The 21,591-nt window shown below is 39.6% G+C and overlaps 1 protein-coding gene across 1 annotated transcript in view; it reads left to right on the forward strand.

Annotated features, from left to right (window-relative positions):
- Positions 1–600: 600 nt before the first annotated feature.
- Positions 601–21,591, forward strand: part of LOC144768431 (BPI fold-containing family B member 2-like) — a 117,878-nt gene continuing 96,887 nt past the window's right edge. The window contains exons 1-5 of the mRNA XM_078652077.1: positions 601–707; positions 825–954; positions 2,204–2,378; positions 5,638–5,742; positions 14,217–14,366. Coding sequence (XP_078508203.1) covers positions 840–954; positions 2,204–2,378; positions 5,638–5,742; positions 14,217–14,366 — 545 coding nt within the window. The 5' untranslated portion in view covers positions 601–707; positions 825–839. The remainder of the gene's footprint in view (positions 708–824; positions 955–2,203; positions 2,379–5,637; positions 5,743–14,216; positions 14,367–21,591) is intronic.

A 21,591-nucleotide genomic window follows, 5' to 3' on the forward strand; every position in this document is an offset into this window, starting at 1 on the left:
GCGCGACTAGACTGGCCATATAGAAACCTCTGCATTTTCCCAGTGTGCTGCAAGCTTGGAGGCTGCTTTCAGAGGCGGGTGGACTTCTATAGGAAAACCAGTCGACACCCATGACCCTTTCTAGTTTCAGCCTCCTGCAGTGTGGGTCTGATTTTAACATTCTTGGCCACCGTTTCAAATCTGTGTTTGTTGATCTGTGTAAACTGGTGTCTGTAGACATGTTTTATGTGTGCACTTATGTCTGGGTGTATGTCCGTATTTCTGTGCTTCTGTGTGGACGGACCCGCAAGTAACAAAAAAGACTTTTAAAACAGCATCTTTTTTAGGGTTCAAAACAGCGATCCCCAGATTTATAGCCACGTCTGCCCCATGCCTCATGGCAAGGGGAGTGTACCGGTTTGACTAGCCGCACTGCACAAGACTGAGTGGAATTTGGCATTAAGTTTCTTGAAAAAATGTCCTGACGTGCAAGAATGTTATTTTGTCATGTGCCATTATTTACAAATGAAAGACTAAAACCACAGGTGAATTGGTCACCGCCCTGGGGATTATCTCTTCATCCTTTATCGACTCTGTTTGCTCTTCTCAGTCCAGGTAAACCCCAGTGATGGATATATAAAGCGCCCACCTCTGTTATTCGTTGCAGGTGGTTTCAAGGAGGAAGACACTGCCTAGCTAACCCTACCACTCACTCCAAGCAGACCCAGGTATGTACACATGGAATAACTCCCTAAAGGAGTCAGGTGCTAGCGGCTAAGACTGAACATACCCAGTGGAAGATGCGATTATAACATCTCCAGCCTAAAGAGGTCTTTTCTTTGCAGGGTGCTTCCGCAAAGATGGCAAAGCAGTGGTGCCTGGCCCTTTTCGTGGCTCTCGTCGTTGCCACAGAAGCTAAAGCCCCGTGCACGTGCGGGAGCGTGCTGCGCATCAAAAAGCATGCCATGGAATACGGTAAGTGGAGTGCTCACAGATAGTAGGAGTAAGTTATATTACACCTACCACACAAACTTTGAGCATCACATCATATTTCACGATCGCCTGGTGGCTTGGTTTTGAAAACAAAACCACAATGTGGTGCATGGTGTTATCTTTTGAGAGTATTCATTCAATCACTCAGAATACCGAGCTATTAACTGTGAAGTCTGAGGTAGCTTGGCCACCAGTATCAAGATGGTGGCTACCATAAGGCAAAATGATCACTTGAATGAAAGAGTTCGAGAAACCCTTCTGGGAAGCATTCTGCAGTATAGCATCACCATATTCAGGGTTGGGAGCTACTTCGAATGTGTACTCCTGTGGGCAAACTTAGGTGCATATTAACAGTGGCAGTGACAATTATCGCTGGCCGCGCTTAGCGAGAAAATAGTTATTGCAGAAAATTATCGCCATGCTAGCGCTGTATTAACAATGCATAGCGCAATGGCGATAATTTCCCAGCGATAGCGGTGTTTTCCATGGAACATCGCTGGTTTTCCAGTGATGTTCCGTGGAAAACGGCGATAACCTTGCTGATATGACTCTGATAAGTATAGTTAAGTCTGCATTTTAGCACACAAATATTTTTTGGCGAAAACAGCGGTTTTCTCCAAAAACTAACGCCTGATAAAATGCGTGGGCAGCCTTGTAAATATCGCGATGTGCACATCAGCAATATTTACAAGGTTGTACTGCCCAGTGACGCCCACTTTGCAACTCATTAGAGATGCAAGGGAGGCGTTGAGTAAAAGGGTGCTAACATGCGCTAATGCATGTTACTACCCTCTTGTAAATAGGGCGATATTTTTATCTCTACCAAGAAAGCGGAGATATGACCCTTGTAAATATGCCCCTAATTACTATCAAACCACTTACCTCTGGCCCCTCAATGTAATTTCCATTGAAGTCAATGGAAACTCCATGACGAGTTACCCTTGTCATTAGCACTGAAGGGGTTAAGGGCAATGTTGTCTATGATCGTTGGCAGGTCTTGTTGATGTGTATGCAGTAGGGATGCAGTTCCAGGCAGAGGCATCGAAGCCAGTTTGCTTAAAAAGAGGTAGAGATGTGCTTGCGGCTTCTGCCTCTGCCCTTCACAGTTTCTCTGATATGCAGTGCTTTAAATGGTCCGGTACTGAGTACCGGCACTTTTTTTATTTTGAGAGGGAGAGTACCTGAACTTCTCAAGAGTGAGGTCTGCTGATATTGCCTTATTTTCTACCAGCGGCCCAGACTCAGAGGCGCCCCCTTCAGGAGTCGCTGCAGCTGCTGAGCATCCCAGGCTTCAAACGAGAAACTCAAAGCGGAGGAGGTTTTCTCTCCGGACTAAAGCCATGGAACCCTCTGGGAATCATTGGTGGTGTGGAGAACATTGGGAACACGATCCTGAAAATCTTAGGGTAAGTAACTAATATGGCAGGAGGAGAAGAGGGATCATAAAATAAAGTAAAGACTTGTTAGTAGCCAGCGTGACTGCATCTTAGTACAGGAGTCTCACTATTTAGTTATTCTTCTCTCATCACATGGACAGACACAACAGTTTGGGGCTAGGAGAACGAGAGAGAAAAAAGAGTGGGAGAGAGAGAAAGCAAGAGAGCGAAAGAGTGAGGATGAAAAGAGAGGATGAGAGAAATAGAGAGGGAGGGAGAGATAGGCAAAACAAGGGAGAGAGTGAAAAAGAAAGGAAGAGAAAGAGGCAAAGCACAGGAGAACAAGAACAAAGAGTTCGAGAAAAGGAAAAGGGAAAAGAGAGAAAGAGAGAAACAGGAAATGAGAGAGAAAGAAAAGGGCAAGAGAGAAGAAGAGAGCGAGAGAAGGCAACTCGTGATACAGAGAGAGGGGGGCAAGAGAAAGACAGAGGGAGAGGGAGAGGAGAGAGAAACATGAAGAATTGGCTAGAAACTGAACATTACGAAAATAACAGGACATGTTATGAAAGGCTTTCAAGAGAGATGTAGAGGACAAAAGCTTGTGTTTACGTGCGAGAAGAGTTGGAGTGAGACAAACAGAAAAGGGCGATAAAGAGGCATAAAAGCAGAAACAGGCTAAATAGAAAGAATAATTGAAAGCGAAAGTTAGGGAGCCGGAGGTAGAATATGAGAAGTGGAAACATACATGGAATGACAGACACAAGACATATTTAAAAAGGAATAAAAAGAGCGAATACAATCTTGCAAAAGTCACAATTGGACTGGAAACAAAGTAGGGTAAGAAAAGGAGACATACCACAGAAAGGCAGAAAGGTGTGTATTTGTGAATAATAATTTCTTAAATGGACGAAGTATAATGGCAAACTCTTGGAATTGCTCCATTGCCTAATTTGCAAACTAGGCATCCGTTTGTATGGTGTGTCGAAGACTCTCTAAATACCGCACTTAGGGCCAGATGTAGGTAGCCAAATACCGGTCGGTAACGGCCGAATTCGGCCGTTACCAACCGGTATTTGGCTACCGAGATGTAGGAGGACAGAAACGGGGCAAATCGGTAATTTTACCGATTCTGTAAATATACTGGTCGGTAAATTTACCGACCGGTATTTTTACAGAATCGGTAAAATTGATATGTAGGTGAGACTCTTATGAGTCCCACAAGGCCTAAGAAATCGGTATTTTACCATCAAATTCAATTTGATGGTGAAATACCGATTGAGGTGTGCATGCACATGTGTGCATGCACACCTGTGCCATATGACAGGCAGACCTGCCCTTAGGGCAGGTATGCCTGCCACATGGCCCCCGTACCTTTTTTGGGGGTGCTAGAGGGTGTCAAAGTGACACCCCCTGCACCCTTGTCAAAATCGGTATTTACCGATTCGGTAAATACCGACCGGTAATGCCCCATTCATTCCTATGGGCTTCAAAGCCCATAGGAATGAATGGAGCATTACCGGTCGGTATTTACCGATTCGGTAAATACCGACTTTTAAAGATTCGGTAAATCCACATCTGGATTTACCTACATCTCGGTACTTCTATTTTACCGATTCATAAATACCGAATCAGTAAAATTCGGTATTTATGAGTCGGTAAAATAGAATTACCTACATCTGGCCCCTAAACTTCAGTTTGCACAATGGTGAAAAGAATATGTGGCAAAAAGGACCCTATTGTGATCATTTTCTCAGAGTAAACATAGTGCATAATACACCAGACCACAAAGTAAATGTTTGAGTGTTAAGAAGTTGTAAGAAGTATTTTTTCTCGGAACCTTCATGTGTTTCTTGGACAACCCATAAAAGTACAGGAGGGTAACAAACTTCCAGACTTGTTCGACTTTGGTACACAAATCAGCTCTTTTTGTCAATTTGGTGTTCAAGTATAAGTTGACGCACCTTCTCCTCTTGAGAAGTCAATCACCTGCAAGGAAAAGCTGAGCAAGTATACACGAGTGCAAATTGCTTTTCAGTTGCCAACACAATTCGGTTTCAAAGTGCTCACGTGAAACAGCAAGGCATGTGGTTGTGCACATATGTATCGCAAACTAATTGTGATAGTAAAATGATGCGTAGGCATTGCTGAAAGTCAATTTGGAAATTCCGCAAACTACATGAAATTCTATAATCAGGAACTAGGTGAAAATTAAACTTGCACAATAAGCAATTTTCACATCACAGTTAAACATTGCTCATCAAATAAAGTCCACCAGAGGCAAATCCTTAGGCTCACTAAATCTCTGGCGTGTTCAACCTGCTGGCACTCTTATAAGAAAGGAGAGAGGAGGAGACATTAGTAACTATGGGGCAAATTCACATAAGCTTTCATGAATACGTAAAAGCGTTATACAGTAGAGTAGTACACTTTTATATACTCTTACATTCCTTTTTGAATCAGTCCCTTGTAACATCCAACGTCATATTAGTATAAGTACACAAAGCGCACCATCATTTCTATTTTTATTACTTGTATATGAATAGTCCCATTTTTAGATTTTTCAGGAACAATTTTCATACTCACATAAAAGTAAGTAAAAGAGCTCTACAGGTGTATTCTTTTATGCTTTTGTGAATATGACTCTATAGTTAGCTGTAAGCAGGCCCTGATAATGCGCTGTAGATGCGTTTTGCAAATATTAACCCCAAGGAGATAATCAATACTCTAAGGGATTTCAGGAGACTGAAGAGAAAAAGTGATGAACAGCACATACACCTTACAGTATAAGAATAAGGAGCAGCATTGAAGAAATGGACACTTCAATATGTACAGAGTCCCATAGATAAAACATAACGAATATAAAAAGGTAGGAGGTTGGATGAGTTCAAACAGTGCAAAGTTCACCAGGGCGAGGGATTACTGTGTCAGGGTCAAAATATCTACCTACATAAATTAAACAGCATCCACTAAATTGACTACACTATATCGTCAAGGTTAGAACATGTGAAGTTATGAATAATAAATTGAGAATAGTAAATCGCAGATTACTTATATGTGGGTAGCATGTCTATATAGTGGTAATCGATATAATGGATGCGATTTAGTAACAAACGACAAGTCGCCAGGAGTTCAAAGGGATGGAGTCCTTCAGTTTCTCATTTCCACTTCTAACTGTGATGACTTATATTTTAGATGCCAGTAATGGTGAGATGATCTGCATGATTTGGATTGTTCTAAGCAGAGAGATACTTATTAACAAAAATTAACTTCCCTTTTCTCATTCATTCAGGATTGACATTAAAAAGGTCCAGCTACCCGAGATGAAAGTCACTCTCCGTCCTGGCGTTGGGGTTAAAGTGGACATCAACACCGCCATTGACGTCAAATTGAGAGCGTAAGTAAAGTGTACATTGCAAATTTTATAACAGTTTTTTGGGGACATAGAACTTTAACATGACCCCCTTTGGCATTTTACTACTTCAGAATGGCCTGATCCAAATTTGGCAAAAAGGAACACAATTGAATTTACTCGTATTGGGCAGCTCCTTTATTGGGAGTACATTATTATTTTTTAAGTGTTTTACAAATCAAGGATTCCAAGGGCTTGGATTAATGATGTGCTCATCATTTAAGCATGTAGAATTTGTACCAGTTGAACAGTGGACCACAATATGCAGTTGCATGTCAGATTTCTTTCTGCACTGGCAGTATGATTATCCTGGGGAGATATCACTGTTTCTAGATCCTCAGAGAATATGGAAACAGATGGCTCACCTTATTATCCACCCAGGACTGACATTATCTCCTGCCCTGATATTCTGTGCTATATGCACACAAATTTACATGTTTGAAGGTGGGTGCAATGTTTTTGCAGTGTCATAATTCCCTAAAAAATAGAGGCTCTGTAACCCACAATAGATTTGCAAATGTGGGAAATCCAGAATACTGAGAGAGTTTCTAAATCCACACTAGTACTGTGAGCTGTTAAAGAATTGTGCCTCTGTCCAGTAAATGCCAATGAGTTGCCTATTATACATAGTCCTGGACTAGGACACTACCTTTCATATCAGACCATTGTGTAGTCACAAATGCCGACATGTGTTTTGATTTCCCCAAAATGAATAACTTTTGAAAAATATTTAGACCAAACTTATGAAAAAAAACTCCTTTTAATTGGCACACACATAGGATCTGATAAATGGGTTGGATATCCCATCCATCGTATTACACCAACAATAACGTATCACCTGCAGTACATTATAAGAATATTGCAAGGCACAGAGAAGATCGATAATCGTATAGAAGAACTAGGCTGATGGTCGAGTTCCTTTATAAGGCTATGGACCTCCGAGGTGAATTGCAATATCCTTAGCATGTATGCCAGGGAAGTACTATATCTATATAAGACATGATCACACCATGACCTTTCCAACAAAATACTTAAAACCCTGATGTGTAGCTCTTTCATATGAAAGCACAAACATGTTTGCAAACATGAACAATAAGAATAAAGCCTCTAGTACAAAAACAAACATAAAAAATCTGTTACATATGTGTTGCAAACCAAGATTAGAAACAGTGCAACACAAGTCAGTTAAAAAAAAACTGCAGTAACTTGGAACATGCAGAAGCATTCTTGGGTTTCTCTAACTAAGGAGTGGTTGTCATCGTAAACTATTAAAATAGAGAAAAAAAAGAAAACATTTCATTTGTTGCTTTAAAAAGTTGTTTTACTTATGCTACGTGACCTGACCTGCCTTTAACCTTCACTTCTGGCAGCAGGCATTTTGATGTCAGAACTTGACTGCGATATCCTTTTAATAGTCAAGTTCTGACATCTTTTTCTTCATAATCAGCGACTTGGTGCTTCACCGATTATAAAGAATGTACGGCCAGATTCATCAAAGTAAAATCGTCTCGCAAAGGGCCAGATTCTGAGAATCTGGCCCTTTGCGAGCGCTATTTTTGCATTTGGGATTCATCATCCCAAATGCAAAAATCACATTTACAGAACTCTCTAAATTGCGAAGAATCGCATTTAAGGAATCTCAATTAGAGATTCCTTAAATGCTATTCATGAACCTTTTAAAAATTGCGAATTCGCAATATGGGGCCGCTATTTACCGTGAAGTGTAACTTCGTGGTAAATAGCGAAAACTTAGAAAAATGCATTGTAGTGCATTTTTCTGAGTTGTATGTTACACACACAGATGTCATTTGGACATGTGTGTGTGCAATGACTCCCCATTTATTCCTAAGGGCCTTGAGGCCCATAGGAATGAATGGGAAAGCCATTCCTTATTTGCGAATAGCAATTAGCTAATCGCAAATAAGGAAGCAGTAGAAATCGCAAAATTAATTGCGATTTCTACATGCATCCCGTTTTGCGAGTCTTTAATAGCGATTCCTTAATAATCGCTATTAGCGACTCGCAAAAGAGGACAATGATGAATCTGGGGGATAGTGACTGCCGTGTATACAGGGATTGCAGAATTCCCTATATTGTGGTTACATTATATCATATAACAGTTGAAAGAAGATGGACGGGATATCCGTCATGTTTGCGTCAAAGTTACTGTCTGTCATACTCTAATCAAGGCATCAATTTGGAACGAAGGGCTGATATACTCATTTTCCATTCACAAAAAGTAAATGCTAATTGCGTACCGACTCTTTGTGAATGGAAAGGAATTTTACAAACCGACCGATGTACTAATAGGTTGGTTCACAAAATTCAGAACTGCAGTTGGTCGCATTTAAACATACCTCATTAATAGGCATGAGGCAGGTCTCAAATTGCGCTGCACCCGATTGGCCACCAAGTTCTGTGATTGCTTTTAAATAAAGCAATTACATTTTATTTTTAAATTCAGCTCCGTTTGCTGAAAGGAAAATGGGACACATTAAAAATATAAGGAAAAGTTTAACAAACCATTTTGAGGGGTACGCAGTCTTCCAATGTATCACTGTGTACTCCTAAAGGTCCTTTTTGTCAGCACTCTCAAAGGGAAAGTGGTCCACTGACTACTCATTCCCATTTGCGAATGGCTTACCACCAATTTGGATTTGATGGTAAAAAAAAAATGCTTTGCGACCAGATTTTAGTTGCAAAACTTTATATAAATCTCTTAAGTAACGGTATGTGGAACGGATGCCATTAACATGAACCTTCCATTTAGTGATTCCTTAATATTCTCTTACCGATTTAAAGATTTGGAAAACCTTTTCTAAATGATTAAATGGGATTGGTAAATTTCAAAAATTGATTTAGCAGTCACAAACTCTCAGATTTACCGAATCTCAGGGTTTACGGCGGTGAAACCATTTTGTAAATCAGGCCCTTAGATCATTTTTTCCAATTTTTTAAAGTATAAGAAATCATATCCAATATTTGGAAAGACTGTAATATTATCCTTACAGGGGAATAGTGGATTACTTCATTCACTGTATGTCATTTGGAAAGTAAATCTATAGATTCTCTAAATACATTTCAAAATTTGAAAAAAAATGCTCTTACCCTCTTCCTAACTATTTGTTTAAAGTTGCTCAACATAATTAAGTACGAAAATCTCTTTCAATATACTTAACTTTGCCTAGGTGAAAAGTACTTCCTCATGCGTATTATTAGCTGACTATTCATTTTTGTGTTTTCTCTCAACCTCTATAAGTTCAGCGGTAGTACATTTGCCTCAGTGTATCTATTATGCAATATTTTCCTTATATTTATGATGTGAAGTCCTATCTGATTTTAGAAAGAATTGAATCTTGATAATAGGTAATGTATAATTGGCCAATTTAGACCATTCAGGGAAAAAAAACATAAAATGTGTTTCAAAAAGTTGGGAAGTATCTTTAATGGGGTATATTTTTTGATTGACAGATATGTCCAGTTGTATAGATTCAGGTTCTGCCTATTTAGACATTATTTCTAGAACATTAAAGTGACCAGGTGGTATGTCAGTGTTGGTAAGTGCGTTATTTGTAGTGATAAATATGCATATAACCCTGGCAATAAGGCACACTAGAGACCAGAATAGGTCCTAGAAAATTATTCCTATGCTCAAACCTTGATAGCTTGACTGCGAGCAGGCAGGCCTAACTTCAAAGACACGTGTAAAGCATTTAAAAACACAAATTCAGTGATTAATAAAGACACAATAAAAATCGAACACCAATGTATAACAATAGGAAATATTTTTATCTTTACAACGACACCAAAACAAATAAAATCCAATGTAGGGAACCGGATATATGAATATTTAATTATTTAGTAATATATGGTCGCGCTAGACTGGGACAAAGTAAAAGTTTCAGGCCAATTGCGATGGAGCTGTGCGCGGCTATCCCTCGCGGTAGGTCGCGAACAAAGTTTTTGCCCTCTGACTTGGAAACTTTTCTGGAGCTTTTCTTCCCTGAGTCCCTTGAAGTTCTCAGCCAGTCCGGATTCGTTGAGGGTTCGCCGGCTTGCCTTGCGATGAGCTCATGGTCAAACTTGTAGAAGTCAGACCTCTGGAACTTTCCAGTGGGACAATCTAGGGATCCAGGATTGTGGTTAAAGGTAGGCAACTTGACCTTTGCTGTTGGTCCTGTTCACCTCTCTTTCGTTCAGACTTACAAACTTTTACAGAGCTTTTCTACAGGGGTCCCTCACTGCTCTTCACCAGCCAATCTTCAGTGAGGGTTCCCTGCCTTGGGTTCCTAGTGAACTCCCAGTCAAACCCTGGAAGTCGGACCTCTGTAGATTTTCAGCAGGACGAACCTGGATGGCAGACCAGCTCACTGTTGAGGGTCACCAGCTTGGCTGGTCGTGTCGAGTCAGTCCACTCATGAAGCTTTTTTTCAGAGTTGCTCTAAAGTTCTCCACATTTCTGGAACTTCTTCCTGAAATTCCTTTGAGATTCCCAAAGCGTCCAAAAAATACTCCAATGGTCTGGAAGCTTTAAGACGGTCCTTGAAAGTTTGGGACTTCAGTTCCCACTATAAACTTGGACAAAACCCTTACAAATCCACTCTAGGATGGGGTGTCTTGGTGGTGATAGTTCAGTGAGCTCTGTTAAGCGGTAGAATGCAGGGAGCCCACTATTTAGTCATTTTGGAGCAAGTTAGGTCCTCAGGGCTATAGTTCCATATTGTGCAGCAGGCACAGTCTTCCCAGTGCAAGGCCTGGTTGATGCAGGTCAAACATCTCAGCATGGGCCCTTCTTTTTCCTTCTGTTTCAAGCAGCAGATCTGAGAGGCTCTACCCCTCTCAGATAATTATTCAAAGTTCTCTGGGTCAATCAGGAGGACATTCCTGTCAAATGAGTTGCAGGAAACACCCCAGAGTGTGACCATTTCCACCAAAGTGTGGCACTATAAACTCCCCAAAAACATATTGTCTCCAAAATTAAACATGTCTGATTTTCCAGCAGAGAGACAAGAGCTGGCTAAGCAGACCATCAGAATGGTTCATCCCCATATTGTCCTCCCCCTTACATCTGCTCATTCCATCCTTAATCCTGCCATCTGGCTGGGTTCAAAGAGTAGGGGTGCAAATGAAATTGGTCTCTCCGGCCTGTATACTCCTTCTAACGAAGGTTATTGTTTACAACCCATCACCCTACCCTGGCATTCATATGTAGCAGAACCCTACCTTCCCAGAATGGCTCTCTAACCCCAAGGACAATTTATCACCTCATCAAAACAAACCTGGGTAATCCACTTAACTCTTACCAATCAAGACTGATCACTGGGAGATAAAATGTTGATTTACCAACAAGAAAGTCTTATCATTTCTTGTTTGTACATTTTAGGATACATTCAACAATAGCATATTGTTGGAATTATCAATACCATTCTAAGAAGTCCTTGAATTATATTTTTATAACATCCTTAATGTTAGTTATTATTTAATAACGTATAGTCATGTTAGCCTATGCAGCTGGGAATTTGCAATGGGAACATTACTTGGCAATTTTTCCAACATCAGGGCATATAAAACATCTTTTATATAATGACCCTGCTTATGTTTACAGGACCACACAACCCTGGGATACCTAGGGAAGACTTTAGGGGTTGCAGATCCTCACTCCACAGTACTCCTAGCACAAATGTCGATTTTGGGAAGCACTTTGCTGCAATATGGGGGGTGAAATGTGCAATGTTACTAACCCCAGGGCATATAAGAACCATTTTATAAGGACCCTCCTTATAAATACCTGACCCCCCACCCCTGTGACACCTAGGAGATACACTGGGGGAAGTTTCAAATCGCCATTCTTGATTTTTTTGTGTGCAGGAAGGGACAGCTTCCTGCACATCAACAATCACTACCTCAACATAGGCACCCTTTTACTATGGTGCAAGGGTATCTGTGTTGGCGCTAGGCAGCTAATTTCAACACCAGCTCAGGGAGAAACGCAAGGGTGCACTGTATTGTTTTAAATGCAGTGCTTCCCTGTGTTTCTAAAGTGACGCAACATGGCGTTAGCTATTTTGAAGGTAACTCGTGTTCTGCCGCTTCATTGTAAATATGCCCCTAAGTTTCTTTGATTCCAAGTCGGACGGGGACCATTGACAAAAGCAGGTTCAGGCTATTTTGAAAAGATTGGCTAAGTACAAAAAAACTTTACTACCTCTGGTTATTGCTAACACCAAGACGGCTGCAAAGCGGTCGCACACAAGATGTGTGCATTTTTACTGTTTAGTTTCGACTGAACACATTTTTCTCTTTGCCCTGATGATGACCTCCTAAAAGACTTGAACATACCCCTACACTTCATGAGGTTGAAACTTGTTGACATTTTTTCATGGGAATTTGTTGGAAGTACCACATCAAGCATTCAATTATTGTTTAGGATTCCAACAAGAAGCTAGCTTCTCTAAAAAGCAGCATTACTTTTATTTGGACACTTCTGAGTGTGGTAGCACAGCACAGGCTATACAACCCCATGCTATACACAAGGGGTAAGATAATCATTGGAGTGAGTTACTTTGGATTTCTTGGCAACAACTCTGGTTTGTTCAGCAGATAATTTGTTTTTTAATCATTTTTATGTTCTGTACTATATTGTGTTGTGATTTGTCTTGATTATTGTCAATGTAGTTTGTTTAAATTAGTGTTTTGATTGCACCAGATGAATATGATTATCATAAAAATAACAAATACTAAAGTCCCTGGGCCTGGTTAAGCAGAGCCCAGGGACTGTCAGTAACACGATCAGTTAACACCAGTACCAGTCAGCATAATAAAATGGGGGTGTCAGGGCCCAAGGATGAATTTGCACCAGTCTTGTCGGGAAACATCCTTTACAACGCAACTTTTACCATGCAGTGCCTTTACGACGCAACTATTACAACGCATGTCATTACAACGCATAGCGCTGGGGGGCGCTCTAGGATAGGGAATAGATTTAATTTACTATCCAACACCTTCCCTACTATCCACGGGGACTGGAGTTGGAATAGTAAATTAAACTATTCACTATCCAGCACCCCTAAGCGCTATGTGTTTGAAAGGCATGCGCTGTAAAAACTGCGTTGTAAAGGCATGCGTGGTAAAAGCATGCGTTGTAATGTCATACATCCGTCTTGTCAGATGGAGTAAGGTAACTGACACAACTTCACATTATGAATCAGTATTTGCTTTCCATTAGATTAATTTAAACAACATTAGCTGTAGACCAATCGAGTTGCTACTTTTCACTGAAAACACATCCTGTGTCAAAATTAGATGCCACTAATGCTGTGTTACTGGTTCTGACTTTAACATTGTTATAACATTCATCTTTCTCATTTTAAAACAATACAATAAGACCTTTTTGATAGCCATATTCTGACGGTATTATTAACAGGTAAAGTTTCCCTCCTTATATAAAATAGTCTACCGTTGGACTTGAGTATTTAACAAATATTTAGTTTGCCACAGTACTGGAGCATTTCCATTTTATTTCCATAGGTCAACATAGCACATGGAAATTGCACGTCGCAATATTCATAAATGAAGAAGCAAAGCAATTGGTGTTCTATGACTATTTACAAAAGAATATTTATGCATGTCATTTTACGCATTTTATCATTAAAAGACTGGTGCAAGAGTGTTTGCCTCTTTATACAACTTTATTGAACAACCAAGCGCCATATGTCAAAATGCAACTCAATAAAAACATATATTAAAACATAAATAAGTGAATAATTAATCATAAGGAAAGTAATTTTGAATAAATAAATAGTATAAAAATAGGAGACTTATTTTCTTTATATGCATTTCTTCACCTTCCTGACAGTTTTGCCAAATCCGAATACATTAGTGATTTGACTGTGCCTTTGCATTGGATCTTTAGAGGGTGCAATGCCTTTCAGGTTTGTTCACTCTACGTAAATCCCACAAACCTTACATACTTTTTAAACTCATCTCTAAACGTCTGGCCTTCCTTGGCCGAATCAATGTAGCTTCTGAAAGAGGAGCAATCCTAGTTCGAATCGGTCTCAGTGCTTTACAGTGACCAAACTCCATGAACAAATACAGTTTTTATTTGACCTCTCAATCTCTCTAAAAGCATATCATCATCTCAGGCTTTTAGTACACATAACTTGTAGACCTTGCCCACTTTACATTCTTTTATCAAATATCCAGTTGGTATTTATGAATTGGTGCTGAGTGTGATATGGCTACCCCTAGATCCCCTCTTAATTTCCTGTTGTTCTCAATGTTCTTTGATTAGGGAATGAGTTCTTGAGAAGTCAGTTGTTTTTGGTTTTAATTGACAAATGAATGAACTAGAGGTTGAGTGGCTCATTATGCTTGTTGTGATATTGCATTGTTGTACTGTTGTAGATGGCCAACATATTTACCGATCCTCACTGTGTTTATCAATCTATCATTTCTAGCATCTTGATTGGTGGTGTTGAGATAAGAGTTGGAACTGGTGCTACTGCAGATCTTGTGATAACCAAGACTTCCAAGGGACATCCTATTCTGACCATCAAAGCCTGCAAATCGATAGAGGGTGATTTTAATGTGATTGTTGGAAAAACTGAGTAAGTGCCTTATCCATAACCATTTATATACTACATTATTCTTATTTAATTGCTTTTAAAAGTTGCAAGAATAATATTTGGCTGAAAAACTCAAGCTGTCAAACAAAGTGTAGGGCAGATAGGAACAAAATAGAAAAGATTAGGAAAGTACATTAAAATAGCCAGGATTTTTTATTTTGCGAAAAGTGGCCTATTCTTCTCCATCTTGCAAAATGGAGGAGACGACACTGGAAATCTTAAAACCGCACCTAAAGTTGCTTTTTTAGCTGGGAGTCCCTGCATAGTGGTGTTGGTGTTAGGAGACATCAACGGCCTCTTTACGATGTTGGTCAGAATTGCCTCCGACTGACATTGTTGCTGAATGGAAACCGACCGACCTCAGGTCAGGATGCGACCGCACATGATGTGTTCAGAAACATCCATTTTTCAATGGGAGATTGTGAGGCGGACAGAAACCGCCTGCAGTAAAAGCTCCCATTGAAAAATGGAAGCTTCTAAACATCCATGCACCATGTAGCAGGCACAGTGAGATACCCTCATTGGCGGTTCTACCGTGAGGTACTCTCTCTCTCCTCTCACATTTTTCATTGTATGGAAGGTGGGGAGTCTGGATGGTAGCAGTCATTGTTGTTTTTAGTGAGACACTGTGACAAACAAGAGTAGTTGGATTGTATACACTCGAGGGAATTGAGAAAAATATTGAAAACCCTGGATTTGTTTTTTATGGGAATAAGTGTCTTTTAGGTGAGGCCCTATGTTGCTTTTAATGTTGTGAGTGGGGGGCGGCCTTTCCTTTTTCCTTCCCCCTGGGCTCCGAGTAAATTGAACTGTGAGATACCTGCCAAACAGTGCAGGGATGTTGAGGGGGGCAAATGTGGAGGCCGCAGAGGGACAATGCCACTTTCTGACAGCTTTTCCATTTTGGAAAGGCCAACATTAAATGGCTTTCAGAAACTGATATCATAATCCCAACGGCGGAACGCTTTGGATTCTCCGGCCGATTTAAACTCTGACCGCTGTCATCCTAATACAGCGGTCAGACTTCAAACCTACCATGTCAGTCGAAAAGCCTCTGACCAGCAGTAGGAGGCTTTTTGACCGACATCGTAATGAGGCCCCAAGTCAGGTAAGCATTAAGAAAACATTTTATGCAGAGCTTTGTAAAAAAAAAAACAATATGTACTTTAGACTGTTACCTCTCTGTGATAGGTAGCTATTGAAAGATTCAACTAGCAGTGTTGGGGAAGTTGGAAAACATTCTTTCAGCTAATGTTTGAAGGGTGTGGGTACCTCAATAAGGGTATAACTGTGTTATTCAGTTTAGGCCTTACAACAATCTAGCTTGCACAAGAGCAAGCTTGATTGTAACCATGTTTTTGCTGATTTCAGTGTTTCAGCAATTGTGTATACTGGCCTGACCAATCTTCTCGCAAATCCTGACATATTTAGGCATTTTCTGCCTGTATGTGTGATAAAAGCTCATAAACTGGTAAGATGTAGAAGGAGCTTTATTGATACAACCATCAACAAGTAACTGCTATAGCAAACTGAATTCTCTGTAATTGGAATGTCATTATTCTATTAATGACGTAATCTACCAGGAGTTTCTTAAAGATACAGTAAACATAACACATCCCCTGTACTTAGTAAAAGAAAAAATAAGCTTTGAAAAGCAGTGTAGAGTACTAATTAAGGAAAAACGCAAGCAATAAAATAAATTAACACATTATATAATCATTGAACCTCCTAGGAAGCTGTAAAGACCTTCTGGGAGTAACTCTCTGGTAATTAGTAGAAGAATTAGCACTAGTAGAAGGAGCAGCATTGAGATTACTGGGGAATTTGGAACTACTATTGAAGTGGTGCTTGGTATCATTGCACTTGGTTAATTTGGACATATTCCAAGTGCAACCATTATCTAAAGTAACAACATTCTTCCTAATGGAAACAATGGTGAAAGGACCAGTGAAGTTCGAAACTCCTTTGTGACCAAATTTCGGTTTCTTCACTAGAACACTGTCACCTACATTCCATTTCTTAGATTTGACAAGCATCTTAGTATCATAACGTTGTTTATATTTCTGTTGATAATTTGTCAAAGCTTTTCTCCTTTCTACTATTTTCTCCCTACTGTCATTACAAACTTTCTCCGGAAGCCAAGTTGCATTGAGCTTGGAGCAAGCTAACCTCCCCCTTAAAGATTCAAAGGGAGATCTCTGCATGACAGCATTAGGAGTCGTGCGATGTGCCCACCATTTTTCTCTCAAGACACTGGTGAAAGAGACTTTGGACTCCAAAGCTCTCTGTGCACAACTCTTCACTACCCTATTCATCCTTTCTGTGAGACCATTCGCTTGAGGAGAGTAGAGAGCTGTTTTCTGATGAATGATCCCCAAACTACTCAAAAAACAACTCATTTCATTGGAGGTGAATTGTACTCCATTGTCAGTGAGCAAAACTTTAGGTACACCTTCAGACACAAACACTTCTTTCAAAAATTCAATCACAGTCCTGGAATTAACAACACTCATGCATTTGGAAACTACCCATTTAGAAGTGTAATCCACCAACAACACAACAAATCTCTCGTGAGAAGGCATAAGTTCAAACGGACCTGCAATATCCAACCCCAACTTGGTCCAGACAGGAGTAGGAACCTCAACGGGTGAAAGTGGAGCTTGACTAGTGGTGTGTGATTTGTCATTGACAGCACATAAATGGCAATCTTTGACCACGGATTCTACCATTCGATCCATAGCAGGCCACTAGAATCTTTCTCTTATGCTAGCTTTCGTGAGATTTCTACCCAAATGCCCTTCATGAGCAAGATTAACAACTCTTTCTCTTAGATCACTTGGAGGCACGATTCTGTCACCTCTCATTAAGTTATCCTCGAAAAAAGACAAATCATCTTTCACTGTCCAACAGGGCTTCAAATCACATTTAAGAGTATCATAATTTGACCACCCACTCTTGATGATATTCTTTAACAAATGAAAATTGACGTCATTTTCAACACATTGTAACCATTCCTCCTTGGATATACTAGGTTCTAATATCCAATTTATACATGCAGTGACATCATCAGCAACACAATTTCTTTGAATGGGAAGACGTGATAAACAATCAGCAGGCTTATTATTTTGTCCTGGAATATACTGCACCCTGAAGTTATACTCTTGCAAACCTTCACTCCATCTTTTTAATCTAGGTGTCATGTGATCACTCTGGTGACACGAGAAAATTTGAACCAAAGGACGATGATCTGATCTAACAGTGAACGGTATCCTCCACAAGTAAAATTTAAAGTGAAGTACAGACCAAAATACCGCTAACGCTTCTCTTTCAATATACGAATAGTTAGACTCAGCTTCTCTTAAGGCTCTTGAAGCGAAGGCCACAACAACTTCTTCTCCATTCACAACTTGGGAAAGTCCAGCACCCAGACCTTTAAGACTGGCATCAGTTGTCAAAATAGTCTTGAGTTTGGTGTCAAAATGACCCAGAGTAGGCATTTTACCAATTTCTCTTTTTACCAATTCGAAAGTTTTCTCACAATCAACAGACCACAAAAAATGTACACCTTTCTTTAAAAGAGATCTTATGGGCTCAACTAGACTAGCAAAACCCTTAACAAACTTGGAATAAAACTCCACCATTCCTAAGAATGATTTGACTTGATCTTTATCCATGGGTGTTGGTGCATTCACAATGCTCTCTGCCAATTCTAATTTGGGCTGAATCCCGCTCCCTGAAATAACATGTCCCAAATACGTGACTGACTCTAAGCCAATACAACATTTTTCTCTCTTGACTGTAAGTCCACTAACATTTAACTTATTTAAAACCGATCTCAATACTTTGTCATGCTCACACTCATCTACTCCATGAACCAAGATATCGTCTTGAAAAAACATCACGTTGGAAAGACTGCTAAGAACTATTTTCATTACTCTTTGAAAACACGCAGCAGCCGAAGCTAGACCAAATGGCATTCTAAGAAATTGATAAGCACCTAAAGGTGTGACAAAAGATGTCAGATGTCTAGAATCTTTATGTAACACGATTTGGTGGTAGGTTGAGGATAGATCAAGTACACTGAATATCTTTGCCCCTTTCAAAATACTGATGCTCTCCGCTATGTTGGGTAAAGGTTGTCGATCTACCCAGATCCACTCGTTCAAACCACACAAATCCACACACATTCTGATCGATTTCCCACCATCCTTGGGTGCTAAAACTACTGGACTTAACCATTCAGAGGACTCAATCTCTTCAATTACTTTCAGATTCAATAATTTTTCAATTTCATGCTTCAATGGCTCGAGCATCATATTAGGCACTTTCCTGACTTTGTGTACACATGGCTTGGCAGACTTCTTAAGAATAATCCTGTGTTCAAATCCCTTCAAGCACCCCAAGTTGTCAGAAAAAACTTTAGGATAATCATCAAAATATTTATCCAACCCACTTACAAAATTTAATTGGGAGGGAAGAAAACTAGAAAGAAAATCTTCCATCAGCATGATTTGGTTTTTGGGATCCTTAGCCCCAGAGTAAGAATAATACCTAAGTCATGCTGATGTCGCCAACCAAGAAGATTGTCACCTCTGACAGCAACATAAACCTTGCCATTGATACTCTTACCTCTGAAAGAGATGTTCGCTACAGTGTATCCCAAAATTTCTATTTTGGACTTGTTATAACTTAACGGAGAAATGTCCGAAGGTAAGAGTTGAACATTTTCTAAACCTACAACTTCATCCCAAATCTTATTACCAATTAAGGTAAAAGGAGACCCTGAATCTGACATGAGTTTAAATTCAAACTTGTCAATTCTTATCTCGCAGAATGGCATAAAAATATGTTCTGTGTCAATCAATTCATCTTTAACATTAGAAACTACCACTGTACGTACAATGTCAGAACTAGACTCAATGGTGTCTCTCTTCTTGCTAGACCTACACACACGTGCATAATGTCCTTTGATCCCACAGTTATTACAGATACTGTCTTTTGCAAAACAATTGGGAAAATTAGAGGTGTGGGAAAAGCTTCCACACCTAAAACAACGTATTTTCTGGCTGTTAAAAGGACGCTGTTGACGAAAATCACGTTCCTTAGACATAACAGACTCTTTAGAAGAAGAAGAACGATTATCATAGGAATTTTTTTGAGGTACGGAAGTCTTTTGAGACGGTTTGTTTTTGGAACTAACATTGATTTTGGCAATTTCTTCATGACATTCACCAGTGAATTCTTCTTCTTCTAACATGTGTACAGAGTCAGAAACTTTCTTTTTATTATCACTAACAGTATGACTCTCATCTTCCTTATTTTTTCTTATTTCTTTATCCCATGTAGAGGTGTTCTCCATACCCTCTACAATGTCCATAGCTTCCTTCAAAGTGGGATTCTTAGACAATAACTTCTCTTGCACTCTAGAATTGTTCGTGCATCGAACAAGTTGATTTCTGACAAGAGATTCAGCTAAGTCTCCAAAATCACAGGTACGAGAAAGTGTCTTCAAGGCATCAACATATGTTCCTATACGTTCACGAGAACCTTGGACACGAGTAAAGAATCTATGTCGTTCTAATACGACATTAATTCTTGGACCAAAATATTGTTCTAACATAGTCATTGACATTTCAAAAACATCTGCAGGTTCACCATCAGCTCCACCAACAGGTATACTGTCCATACTATCATAGGTGTGTCTGCCTTCAACTCCCAAATTGTGTAGCAAGATGGCTTGTTTTCTAAAAGCTGAAAACTTCTCTCCTCCATTTGCAACTAAATAAGAGTCAAACAAGTTTCTCCATCTCTTCCAAGGAAGTATGGGTTCACCTTCCTCTGAAAGAAAAGGTGGGGGTTGTGACATGCTAGATGTAGTGGCCATAATGAAACAAGGAGTAAGTAAACAGCGAAACAATATAGCAAAGATAATAGGTAAAATAATAAGTTGTATTAAATATTTAAAAATTTCTCAATTTTGTAAACTAAAGCGAGTATAATACATCAAATACGGATCACTGACATAATATAGAATGACAAAATATAGACTTACCAAAATATAGTCACCAAAATATAGAATGCCAAAATATCGAATTCCTATCTACAAACAGGTAAGTACAAAAATATCGAATCCAAAATATAGTCTGTAAAAAATATAGTCAGTCAAAATATCGAATTTTTTTAAATGTCTTAAAAGTAATTTACAATTAATGAAATAATAAATATAATTAACTAAAACATACTTAAAAATACTCAAATAACCTTAAAATTAAGATATAATTAATTTAAGTTATTATTAAAAAATGTACAATATTTTACCGTAGGATAGCAGGAGGGTAACATTTAATATTACCACTCCAATGAATGCACAGTAGGGAAAGCGTTGGATAGCGTAGGGGTAAAAAATACTATTCCCACTCCAGTGAGTGCAACAGTAGGGAAAGCGTTGGATAGCGTAGGGGTAAAAAATACTATTCCCACTCCAGAGAGTGCAACAGTAGGGAAAGCTTTGGATGGCGTAGGGGTAAAAACTACTATTCCCACTCCAGAGAGTGCAACAGTAGGGAAAGCGTTGGATTTCGTAGGGGTAAAAAATACTGTTCCCACTCCAGTGAGTGCAACAGTAGGGAAAGCATTGGATAGCGTAAGGGTAAAAATGACTATTCCCACTCCTGAAAGTGCAACAGTAGGGAAAGCGTTGGATAGCGGGAGGGTAAAAAATACTATTTCCACTCCAGTGAGTGCAACAGTAGGGAAAGCGCTGGATAACGTAGGGGTAAAAAATACTATTCCCACTCCAGAGAGTGCAACAGTAGGGAAAGCGTTGGTTAGCGTAGGGGTAAAAATTACTATTCCCACTCCAGAGAGGGGAACAGTAGGGAAAGTGTTGGATAGCGTAGGGGTAAAAAATACTATTCCCACTCCAGTGAGTGCAACAGTAGGGAAAGCATTGGATAGTGGGAGGGTAAAAATTACTATTCCAACTCCAGAGCGTGCAACAGTAGGGAAAGCGTTGGATAGCGTAGGGGTAAAAATTACTATTCCCACTCCAGAGAGTGCAACAGTAGGGAAAGCGTTGGATATTGGAAGGGTAAAAATGACTATTTCCACTCCAGAGAGTACAACAGTAGGGAAAGCATTGGATAGCGTAGGGGTAAAAATTACTATTCCCACTCCAGAGAGTGCAACAGTAGGGAAAGCGTTGGAT

This window comes from Lissotriton helveticus, chromosome 7, assembly GCF_964261635.1.
Source record: "Lissotriton helveticus chromosome 7, aLisHel1.1, whole genome shotgun sequence".
Classification (NCBI taxonomy): domain Eukaryota; kingdom Metazoa; phylum Chordata; class Amphibia; order Caudata; family Salamandridae; genus Lissotriton; species Lissotriton helveticus.